Raw genomic sequence first — 12,510 nt, forward strand, 5'->3', positions numbered from 1 at the left:
TGGACAGCACTGCCTACCAGTACCCAAGGACCCCGACAGGGTTGCACTTCCGCACAACAATTCCTATGATCAAGATCAGCCTCGAGGAACGCTGCCACTTTCCATGTGGGAGTATAAATTGTTCCCAGAATCCATGTTCGTCCAGGCCATTCCTTTTAAACCGATCCCAGCCAGGATGAGGATTATAGGGCATTCTGGCTGGGATGTGTTGCCAGTCCTGTGGGCCTTCCATTATGGCATCCAGTAAAGCTAAGAACTCCGCCTAAATCCCAGTCAGGATGTCAGTCTGTCCTCCAATGCATTTAGAGGAGTTTTTTAACTTCAGTGAAATCACATTTATCATTGATTTTGTGATACACTTTGTTTATAACCATGTTTCTTTTTACTATCATTATATTTTGCATTTTATCATATCACAATTTTGTTTTGTGTGGATGCTGTCATTTTGTGGCTGTGGTGATACTACACGACAGAACATTGCTAGGAGTGCGTTGTCACAAGTGTGACACTTTATAAGGATTGTGTGTAAAAAGCTTTCTAAGACATTCATTTACTTGCTTTCATTTACTTCATTTACTGATCTCTGGTTTTGACATCTTCATCATGTTTTGATTTTGATGATTGATCTATTAACTTCTCTTTTTCAATTTTTGATTTTTTAGCTTTGCGCCCTCAACCACAATAACCTATCGTTGATGGGGGAGTAGCAAAAGCTTTAGATTTGTCAAAAATGTAGAATGGATCTCGATGTTTTAGGGTCCCCTGATACTTAAAACATTGATATCTCGATGATGGGTGTGTGTCTGTCTCTTTGTGTGTGTGCCTGTCTGTGTGTCACAGTTTCTTGAGGACGGCTTAGAGCTAAAATGGCTGGAAGGAAAAATACCAAACTCGAAACTTAAGTCTGTTATGAGATGACGATGTGCTGATTATTTTTAAGCCAAATCATGCAAGAGAAAGTGGCACTCTAGAGGAACCCTCAAATACCGTAAATTCTGCAATTAATTATGAATCTTTTCATCAATTGCTATCGTAATGACCTATTTTATGATCAGAAAGATCAGCATCACAGTGGTAAATAATTTTCTGAAAAGTTATAGAATAGTTCGGGTAACTTGGTTCCTAGGGCGCAAAGCCTACTGACGCTCACGTCCAAATTTATTCTTTTTGGCTACAGTCATCTCCTGGTCCTTCTACTGTCCCTGTGTCCTGTCTTTGGTCCACTGCTTTGACAGAACAGTCTGTTAAATTAATGAATATTGGTCAAGATTGAAATTTACTTGTATTATACATAGTTTTCCAGTTCATAGCCAGCTACCTGTATAATCCTACAACTGCTAATCAATTTAAAGAAGCTTCTTTGCTGACAGGGTTGGTTGTGGTATGCATTATACCTTTAAAAATAACTTCTCTTCTTGTCCAAAGGTATGGGAATTCCATTGAGTTGCAGAAGTATGTTGATGGCCACCACTATTGCTTAATTCTCCCTCCCGACCTCAAGTCAGCCATTGATGCTGTGATATACATGGGAGACCAGCTCAAGAAACAAGAGAGCCATGATACGGTAAGCTGTTAATATTTGTGTAAATAATGACATTCTGTATCTTAATTAGTAATTATGGGAAGCTCACTCTGTATAAAAAGATGGTCATGATGAGTTAATGGCACTAGCCATAATGGCCTAGTATGTCTATTAAGTGTTGGTTGAGGTTTTGACTCAGATGTTACTGATCGGATTAAGTAGGTTTGAAAACTAATTTAACCTTGAACTCCTGGCTGTAGAAGACAAGACCATCTCTTTTCAATTGCACGGATCTTTAAGGGTTTATTGGGAGCTACTAACCCTGTCCACATGTGCTTTGCAGACATGATCAGGTAACCTGTGGTATCTTGTGGACGCTGCTACAGAGTATGTGGTTCCAGGGCCACTACTGAGTGCCTTTTGGTCATTGCATTTGTGGATCAAGAGTTGTCATTGTATACTTACTGCAAAGTTGAGTCCCTTTTATGCTGGGTTTGGACTCTGTTACGTGTGTGTCCTATTTCATCTGCGGTTAGTGATTTTCACGGGGAACGACCCAAGTAAATACTCTAACTTTACCACTTTACGGGTCTACTTTTTCACTATACATATTGTGATGTGTGAGTCATTCTCTTATACCCAAGAGAAGACGCTGAGTCCAAGGGCTTCATGAAAACCAACTTTATGCCAATCAAAACAGAAACAGACAGGGTCACACGGGAGTGACCACTTCAATACACACAGACACAGCAAACAAGCAGTAATGGGGCCAAGTTAGAATGTTCCTCACATCACCCATTGGGTGACAAATGAGTTGCAAACTTCCTGTTGTCTCGGTGGCTCCATGAACCTGAAATTTCCTTGGTGATGGACAAGTAATGCTCGACAGACGCGTCAACTGCGTTTCGACATGCAGCACAGTTGGGGAGGGTCTCACAATCCTCTTTAATAAAATCCCTGTGTGCATCCAGGTGTCCGTGTGTGTGTGTCTTCTGGTGAAGTGCGCATGCGCGGGGCACAGTGCGATGCGCGATATTACTATCAGAGAAAGTTACAGGCGTTTTACGGAAATACAAACCAGTATTACTGCGGGAGGAAATTAAAGGTACACAATACAGTGACTCATATTACAGCCACATACAAGCCAGTATTACTGTCAGAGGAGATTAAAGGCATATTACGGACGTACAAGCCAGCGGACGTACAAGACAGTATTACTGTCACAGAAAATTAAAGACACACAATACATGGCGGCAGCCCACGAAGAACAGTCAGCTCAGCAAGTAAACATTAACAAAAGAAAGGCTGAAAGACAAAGAAAAATACGACCAACAAAAAGAATGAGGTCAAAGTCCCTTGCCATTTAATATAGACTGTTCCTACTAATGTTTATGCACTACTGTTCTAGCGCCCGTTATTGTAACGGGCTAAATGACTAGTATATTAATAAAGACAAAATTCTTTCATGTTGTTTTTTACAAATCCAATTGACTTTCCCTTTCTATTTTCTTTTCTTGTCTTTCAGCTGAAAGAAGACTGGCATTATATAGCCATGGTGGTTGACCGACTTTTCCTCTGGCTGTTTGTCATTTTTACTTCATTTGGCACCCTTGCTATCTTTTTGGATGCCAGCTTCAACCAAAGCCCAGACTCTCCTTTCGCATGAGCACCCACCAAACTAACTGAAAGCCTTGTTGGATATCTTAATGGTTGGAAATGTGAGTCCATACTGAACTCTTGTTACATTTTATGGGAGATTGTAAGTCATGTCCTGAAGAAGTCTGGTGTTGCATGGCTGCCGTGGAAGGAGGAGCATCTCAATGACCAGACAATTTGCCAAAGAGAGAAGCACAGTGCTTGACAAAGCTTGAAAATGATAGACATTTTTGACATTAGTGAATAAATCCAGCAGTTAGTTTTAATAATAATGTGTAGTTTCTTTTTTTTCTCTTGAAATCACATTTTTATTACATTCAGTGTTGTTTTCTTTTATCCACTGCAGCTTCACCACAGTGTGAACACGAGAACAGTCTAGGTGAGAACAGGCCATTCAGCCCAACAAAGCTCACCTAAATCCTATATAATAACATCAAGTCGAGTTTTGAAAGTCCCTAGAGTCTTACTGTCTAACACTCTACTTGGTAGCTTATTATAATTTTCTAATCTTTGTGCAAAATTTGCCCTTAACAAGTTTCCAACTTTGTCCCCATGTTCTTGATTTACTCATTTTAAAACAACAGTCTCGATCAGCTGGACTAATTCCCTTCATAATTTTAAAAACGTCAATTGTGTTTCCTCTTAATCTTCTTTTGCTTATATTGGAAAGGCTCAGCTCTTTTAATCTTTCCTTATAATTCATCCCCTGTAGTCCTCTAATCAGCCTAGTCGCTCTTTTCTGGACCTTTTCTAGTGCTGTTATGTCCTTTTTGTAGTCTGTAATATCTCATGTAGTGGGAAAGTGGCCCCAGCCTACACTCGGGACGTCTGATACTTTATGAACCGAACAGTATCAGTGGAGAGATGAGACACAAACAAAAATAGAAGGGTAAATGGTGCAAGTTTATTTACAAGAGTGCTCTACAACCAAAAATGCAGTAGTGTCAAATGGGCTTTGAGGCACAGTCCTTCAGCACTGACGCTTCTTCAGAAATAAATAAAAACCAAAAAAAAAGGAAAAATATGGTGCATTTACAAAAACAGTGTACTCCTACAAAAACTACATATACACTCCAATAATGAAGGTTGTCTCCCTTTATCTCAGGCTGAAGAAGCTCCTCCAACAGGAAAAGAAAAAAAATGCACAAGAACACAAGAACGCTGCCATAGTTTTAATCTTATAAATAACGCCACTTGTTTAAGGCTTCTTAACTTAAATTTGGTAATGTGCAGAGTTGCGCATTATCACATAGCCTGGAGACCAAAACCGCACACAGGACTCCAGATGAGGCCTCACCAGTGTGTTATAAAGCTTGAGCAGAACCTCCTTGGATGCTATACAACCTGACATTCTGCTAGACTTTAATTGGCCTCTGATAACTGAATACCATACAGTCATATGAAAACGTTTGGAAACCCCTCTAAATTCTTTAGATTTTTGTTTATCATTGGCTGAGCTTTCAAAGTAGCAACTTCCTTTTGATATATGACATGCCTTATGGAGACAGTAGTATTTCAGCAGTGACATTAAGTTTATTGGATTAACAGAAAATATGCAATACAGTATGCATCAAAACAAAATTAGACAGGTGCATAAATTTGGGCACCCCAACAGAGATATTACATCAATAGTTAGTTGAGCCTCCTTTTGCAAATATAACAGCCTCTAGACGCCTCCTATAGCCTTTAATGAGTGTCTGGATTCTGGATGGAGGTATTTTTGACCATTCTTCCATACAAAATCTCTCCAGTTCAGTTAAATTTGATGGCTGCCGATCATGGACAGCCTGCTTCAAACCATCCCATAGATTTTCGATGATATTCCAGTCAGGGGACTGTGACGGCCATTCCATAACATTGTACTTCTCCCTCTGCATCAATGCCTTTGTAGATTTCGAATTGTGTTTTAGGTCATTGTCTTGTTGGAATATCCAATCCCTGCGAAACTTCAACTTTGTGAATGATGCTTGAACATTATCCTGAAGAATTTATTGCTATTGTCAACCCTCGACTTTAACAAGGGCCCCAGTCCCTGAACTAGCCACACAGCCCCACAGCATGATGGAACCTCCACCAAATATGACAGCAGGTAGCAGGTGTTTTTATTGGAATGCGGTGTTCTTCTTCCGCCATGCAAAGCGCTTTTTATTATGACCAAATAACTCAATTTTTGTCTCATCAGTCCAAAGCACTTTGTTCCAAAATGAATCTGGCTTGTCTAAATGAGCATTTGCATACAACAAACGACTCTGTTTGTGGCGTGAGTGCAGAAAGGGCTTCTTTCTCATCACCCTTCCATACAGATGTTCTTTGTGCAAATTGCGCTGAATTGTAGAACAATGTACAGATACACCATCTGCAGAAAGATGTTCTTGCAGGTCTTTGGAGGTGATCTGTGGGTTGTCTGTAACCATTCTCACAATCCTGCGCATATGCCGCTCCTGTATTTTTCTTGGCCTGCCAGACCTGTTGGGTTTAACAGCAACTGTGTCTGTGGCCTTCCATTTCCTGATTACACTAGGGGGCTCCGCCCCCTGCTCACTTCGCTCGCCAACCCCTGGCGTTGGGGCATGACAAAGAGTGAGATGTATGAATTAGATATAGAATAGTGTGCAGGTTTGGATGATGCCTATATAAATACAAAATAGAGTGTTTGGCATAGAGTAATGTTTTATTGGAATATTTCTCTGTATACAACATTAGTAGTAAAGATGGTGTCTTGTCTTTGAATGAGTGTTCCTTGGCATGGATCATTTTTAACTTTAACTTTAACGTGAGATGAACGTCGAACACATGAGAAGGCAACATAAAGTTGTCCATGTCCAAAAATGGGTTCAGAGAGGTAGATGCCAACCTTGTCCATGGTTTGTCCTTGTGATTTGTTGATGTTCATGGCAAATGCAGGTTTAATGGGGAACTGTCGGTGTTTCAATGTAAAAGGTAATTCTAGGTCAGAACTCGTAAGGTCAGTTCCAAGAATGAGAACAGTATTGTTAGCATGTGAATCTGAAAGAACTGTTGCTTGAATAACATCGTGTGTTATGGTGTTGATGACTAACCGTGTGCCATTGCATAAACCCTGTTTAGTGTTAAGGTTTCTTAATAGCATGATTATTGTTCCGTTTTTAAGGGTAAGGTTGTGTTGTGGTCATCCGTCCGGGTTAATAGTGTTCAAATATTCTAAGGGGAAATTCAGATGTTCATTGTCGTCATCGGAGTCAACTTTGTCAGAGCTTAGAAAGAGCCGTGTCTCTCCAGGAAATAATGAAATGACCCGGTTATTAATGTGATTAACATTAATATTTTTTGGACATAATATAGTGCATTGTGTTAACCACATATGCGAAAGCAGTATGGGCCATTGCCTTTTGGTGGCCTGATATGTACTCCGGTAGATGCCAAAGCAAATGAACTATTGTAGGATCTAATGCAGTTCATAAAGTTTTTACTTTCAGGCACATCGTTAGTTAGAAGCTTCTGTAGATATTCAGGATATGAATGTAAAGGAGTCAGTCTAATCTGCCCCTTTTGACAACAACGTGTAAATTCATTATTTGTATTGCCAGTTGTTTCTTCTGTGAAGTTAAGTGAATGACAATGATTGCAAATGACATTCATTAATCCCAATGAATTTTCCTCAATAGTGGACTCATTATTGAAAGCGTTGTCAGCCAACTGGCATAAGCGTTTAGCAGACGTCTGGCGTTGATGTCTGCGACGGGCATGTTTTGCTTGTGGTGTTTGAGTGCCGCGTTGTTGCATGTCCATTATTTGTGACGCGCTATTTTTGATTTTTAATTGATCCGCCTCCGCTTTGCGCAAAGTCCATTTGACTCTACGTCGTGCATTGTTTGTATCGTGCCTTGTCCGTTTTTGTATGTCGGTCAGTTGAGCTTTCTGCTTTTGGAGTCCTGCTTGCTTGTTTTCTGGCTGGTCATATGCGCGTTGCTTTGCTCCCTTTTTTGTATGTCTGAGACGCGAGCTCTTTCTTTTGAAATCGTGCTTGTTTCGATGCAGCACTTTGAGACGCGTGCTGTATGCGTCTACGTTTAATGTGTCTGTCCATTTGGGCACGTCTCTGTAACGGGGTTACTTGAGCTTTGCGTTTTTTGATCCGAGACATTTTTTCTCACGTATTTTCCGAAGCGCGTTGTATGCGCCGCCGTGTATTTTTTTGGTTTCATTCGTGTTCGTGTGTTTGGTCCCGTTATCCGATCCGAATCGTTTTGTACCCGTGACCGTGTATTCATGACTTGTTTGTTCCTCAGCGTGCGAAATATGTATAAGTAATAAGGAGGATCGCACTCACTGTTAATATGGAGCCTTTTCTCCAGTTGAACGGTTAATAGTGCTTTATTTTAAGGAGATCCACCTATGCTGCCTAGTGTGAAGGTTTTGAGATGACGTATGTTTAATATGGACGTTTCCTTTATATATGTGGCTTTGGGTGTCACTTCTTATTGATGGGGAGGGGGGGGTGGTGTGGGTGAGGATTGTTGTTGCGCGAGCGTCTTCTTTCGTTTTGTGTTCCAGGGGCTTGTTGAATCCCCCTCTTTGCGTGTGTCCCGTCCGTTGCTTGTAGGGTGTGTGGGGTGGTTTTGTGTTCTTTTTTTTTGTGTTCCAGGGGCTTGTTAAATCCCCCTCTTGGTGTGTATGCCATCCGGTGCCTGTAGGGGGGGGGGGGCCTTGCTGTTGTGCGCGAGCGTCTTCTTTTTTTTTTGTGTGCTAGTTTCGTGTGCAATGGGTTTCGTGCGGTGCCTGCCTTTGACTACTTTTTTCTTTGCCTTTTCCTTTTTTCTGTGCTTGCGGCGTCTCATTTCTTTGTCCTCTTTTTTCTTTGCTCACTCCTTTTTTGTGGTCTTGTCCGCCTCTCGCGGCCCCTCATCCACCTCTCGCGGCCCTTTCTTGCGCCTGCGCAGTACGTCTTTTTGCGGCTACGGCCCATGGCCGGATGTCCCTGCGTCCATCCGGTTTAGCATTCTCGGTTAGTAATATGGATTCCTTACAGTTGAAACTGACAGTTTAAACCTCTGAGATGGCTTTTTGTAGCCTTCCCCTAAACCATGAGACTGAACAATCTTTGTTTTCAGATCTTTTGAGAGTTGCTTTGAAGATCCCATGCTATCACTCTTCAGAGGAGAGTCAAAGGGAAGCACAACTTGCAATTGACCACCTTAAATACCTTTATATCTCATGATTGGACACACCTGTCTATGAAGTTCAAGGCTTAACAAGCTAATCCAACCAATTTGGTGTTGCCAGTGATCAGTATTGAGCAGTGACAGGCATTCAAATCAGCAAAATTACAAGGGGACCCACATTTTTGCACAGCCAGTTTTTCACATTTGATTTAATTTCATACAACTAAATACTCCTTAACTAAAAATCTTTGTTTGGAAAACACCCCAGTACTCAGATGTTCCTAGGAAATGAAAGACATACCACTGTTATATTTTTTGTTGAAAGTAGAGTATTTCAGTCTGTCCCTGATGTTTTTCTTGGCTACTTTGCTGCCCTTCTTGACACCAGGCCGTCCTCCAAAAGTCTTCGCCTCACTGTGCATGCAGATGCACTCACACCTGCCTGCTGCCATTCCTGAGCAAACTCTGCACTGGTGGTGCCCCGATCCCAACCCATGAATAAAGAATGGTAACAAAACATCAGGGACAGACTGATATTCTACAAAAGGTACAGGGATTGGACTGCTGAGGACTGCTGGGCTAAAGTCACATTCTCTAATGAGCCATGAATAAAGAATGCTACCAAAATTATCCTCCGAGAGCAACATCTCCCAACCATCCAAGAACAGTTTGGTGACCAACAATATCTTTTCCAGCATGATGGAGCACCGGGCCAAAAGGCAAAAGTGATAACTAAGTGGCTTGGGGAACAGAACATCAAAATTTTGGGTCCATGGCCAGGAAACTCCCCAGACCTTAATCCCATTGAGAACTTGTGGGCAATCCTCAAGAGGCAGGTGGACAAACAAAAACCCACAAATTCTGACAAACTCCAAGCATTGCAAGAATGGGCTGCCATCAGTCAGGATTTGGCCCAGAAGTTGATTGACAGTATGCCAGAGTGAATTGCAGAGGTCTCGAAAAAGAAGGGCCAACACTGCAAATACTGACTCTTTGCATAAACGTAATGTAATTGTCAATAAAAGCCTTTGAAACTTATGAAATGCTTGTAATTACACTTCAGTATACTATAGAAACTTCTGACAAAAAGATCTAAAAACACTGAAGCAGCAAACTTTGTGAAAACCAATACTTGTGTCATTCTCAAAACTTTTGGCTGTAGTATCTAACAGGTTCCATTTTCTTAAAAACAATTTAACAGGAATAAAGGAAAAGAAAAGAAAGATGAACAGCCTGCAGACACCCATCTCAGGTCCCACCCGTCCCTAATGAACCGTGTGAAGAAACAGAAGTTTGAAATCGTTTCTTGGATAGTGTAAGGAAATAACAGGAGATACGAAAGGATATATTGAAATTTGTTGCATTTTTGTTGTCAAATCTTTCTATTACTTATCTTTGCATCTAAAACTTCTAAATGTGTAGGAGAGAAAAATTCAAGGGCTTTGTCTGGTTGTTCAGCAATAGTTGGCATTCGCAGCAGACTGTCATTTAAAACACTTTGAAAGTAGATTTCAGATCCAAACTTAAATATGCAGATATTGGTGTACATATACTATATGTGTGGTCTACCACAGAAAGTTAAAAATACAACTATTCTTAATTCCGAAAGTATACACAAAGGAAAATAGATAATGTTGTAAAGTCTTAAACAAATACTGTAATATTTGCAAAGTTGCAATGCTGAAATTGGTCAATAGATGGCACCATTGTTACTGAAGGCACTATTGAGAAGCGTTTTACAGGGTTAAAGACATTACTGACGTAACAATTATAAATGCTATTAATCAATTAAATATTCTTACTTAATAGTGCTTTATAAGAAGTTCTCAAAAATATAACAAAATTACTTTCTGGTTCTTTACTTATTTCACTTTGACAAGGAAATAACTTACTAGCTCTAAAGTAAACATACATATAAATCGCTCAAAAAAATTAAAGGAACACTTTGAAAACACATCAGATCTCAATGGGAAAAATAATCCTTCTGGCTATGTCTACTGATATGGACTGTTTAATGTGTTAGGAACGAAAGGATGCCACATCGTTTGATGGAAATGAAAATTATCAACCTACAGAGGGCTGAATTCAAAGACACCCCGAAAATCAAAGTGAAAAAATTATGCAGCAGGCTAGTCCATTTTGCCAAAATTTCATTGCAGCAACTCAAAATTGTACTTAGTAGTTTGTATGGCCTCCACGTGCTTGAATGCATGCCTGACAACGTTGTTGGGGGCATGATTATAATGAGACAATGGATGGTGTCCTGGGGGATCTCCTCCCCATTCTGGACCAGGGCATCACTGAGCTCCTGGACAGTCTGAGGTGCAACCTGGCAGCGTCGGATGGACCAAAACATAATGTCCCAGAGGTGGTCTATTGGATTGAGGTCAGGCGAGTGAGCATGGGGGCCAGTCAATGGTATCAATTCCTTCATCCTCCAAGAACTGCCTGCATAGTTTCGCCACATGAGGCCGGGCATTGTCATGCACCAGGAGGAAGCCAGGAGCCACTGCAACAGCATAGGGTCTGACAATGGGTCCAAGGACTTCATCCCGATACTTAAGTTTCATTGACTTGATGATATACTCTGATTAAAAAGGGGTCCTTTATTTTTTTTGAGTAGTTTAATAAGAAAACAATTTAATACAAACAAGAATGAATGAACAGAACTTATATTACTTCATTTGATGCACACTATTCATAAGAAAGTGTCTCACAATGTAACCTTGAAACTAATACTTTAAATAGATAGTGAGGAGAAGAATGCCTTTCTCTTCTCTTTCCTGCTACTCACAATGCCTTGCTCTGCAGAAGGCAGCCTCAACGCCCGTCCTCCTGATGACCCAACTGCGCCTCTCAGACAAAATGTAATGCATTTTTTTAATTACGTTTCCATTGGGTAAACAGAGTAGGATCTGAAAAACTCTCAACAGGAGGCTAAAGTTTCTTTTACAGTAGGCAAGCCAATGTCACATTACGTGACTTCTAGTCATTGGGTATGTCAGACTTGCTGAACACAGTTGCCAATCTCATCTCCAGACTATGTCAGTTTGAAAGAGTGTAAAATTTCTGGGCATGATTTTCTAGCACAGTCATGCTAGACAGCTGCCTTACTTAGCTGACACTCTATTAAGGGTTAATGGGTATAGTGAGTTCAGCTGCAATCTCTACCCCGGTTTTCTTTTTCCATTCTCTTGTGGTACATAAAACATGAAACTTCAGATAGACAAGCCTCTGTTCTTTTTGTGTTCCTTCTTCAGCATTGCTGCATTAAATGAATTTCACTTCAGGATGAACATTAGCTGGTTGTCAGTTCTCAAGTGCAAAGAGTTAACTACATGGCTGAACGCACCTTAAGGTTACACCACACATACATTTTCTAACATATTTACAACTGGCATCCTTCGCAGCTTTGCTTCAAAGAGGCAGCCCTTCTCATACCAAAGAAAGTACAATTACTGGGACAACTGCCTTATCCTCAGGGGTTTCTGTATTTCATCTTCTTCTTCTTGTTCTTTTTGTTCATCTTCTTCATCATCTGTCCCTACTTCTGTGTGGGGTCCATGTGCTTGATCAACATTCATTCTTCAGTCCTGCACCTCTTCCCCAGTAAGTTCCTTTTTCCATCAACCTCCATTTTGGCCTCCCTCTCTTTCTCTTCCATTGCAATTCCATTCCCATCACTCTTTTGCACACATATTCATTGTCTTTCTTCATCACGTGTCCATACCACTTCTACCTGCTATTGTGTACTTTCTTAGATATCTCCCACACTTCTATTGTATCTGTGCGTTTCTCTTTTCTTATTATGTCCTATTTTATAACCTCAAACATCTATCTCAACATTCTCACTTCTTCCATTTCTAACTTCTTCTCCAGAGTTTTCTTTACTGTCCATGTCTCAGCACCATACATCATTGCTGGACTTACAACAGCCTTACAAACCTTACCTTTAACCTTTGCCTTAATTTTTCGATCACACAATACTCCTGATACCTCCTTCCAGTTGTTTCATCCACTGCTGTCTATGGGTTATCTCTGCATCTAATTCTCCATCTTGGGCCACCCCTTATCCTAGTCATTTAAACATATCCACTCTTTTCAACAGCTCTCCCTAAAGACTAACTTCTGAATCCTGATCATCATTATACCTCATGTGTTCTTGTATTATCGTAGTCTTTCCCTCTACTT

General features: G+C 40.6%; 2 protein-coding genes across 2 annotated transcripts in view; one reads left to right on the top strand and one right to left on the bottom strand.

Moving 5' to 3' along the window:
* Nucleotides 1–3,456, top strand: part of chrnb1l (cholinergic receptor, nicotinic, beta 1 (muscle) like) — a 75,323-nt gene extending 71,867 nt beyond the window's left edge. The window contains exons 10-11 of the mRNA XM_028799060.2: nt 1,426–1,564; nt 3,048–3,456. Coding sequence (XP_028654893.2) covers nt 1,426–1,564; nt 3,048–3,188 — 280 coding nt within the window. The 3' untranslated portion in view covers nt 3,189–3,456. The remainder of the gene's footprint in view (nt 1–1,425; nt 1,565–3,047) is intronic.
* Nucleotides 1–12,510, bottom strand: part of acadvl (acyl-CoA dehydrogenase very long chain) — a 966,944-nt gene that overhangs the window by 112,871 nt on the left and 841,563 nt on the right. The window lies entirely within an intron of this gene.

Source organism: Erpetoichthys calabaricus, chromosome 3, assembly GCF_900747795.2.
Source record: "Erpetoichthys calabaricus chromosome 3, fErpCal1.3, whole genome shotgun sequence".
NCBI lineage: Eukaryota > Metazoa > Chordata > Cladistia > Polypteriformes > Polypteridae > Erpetoichthys > Erpetoichthys calabaricus.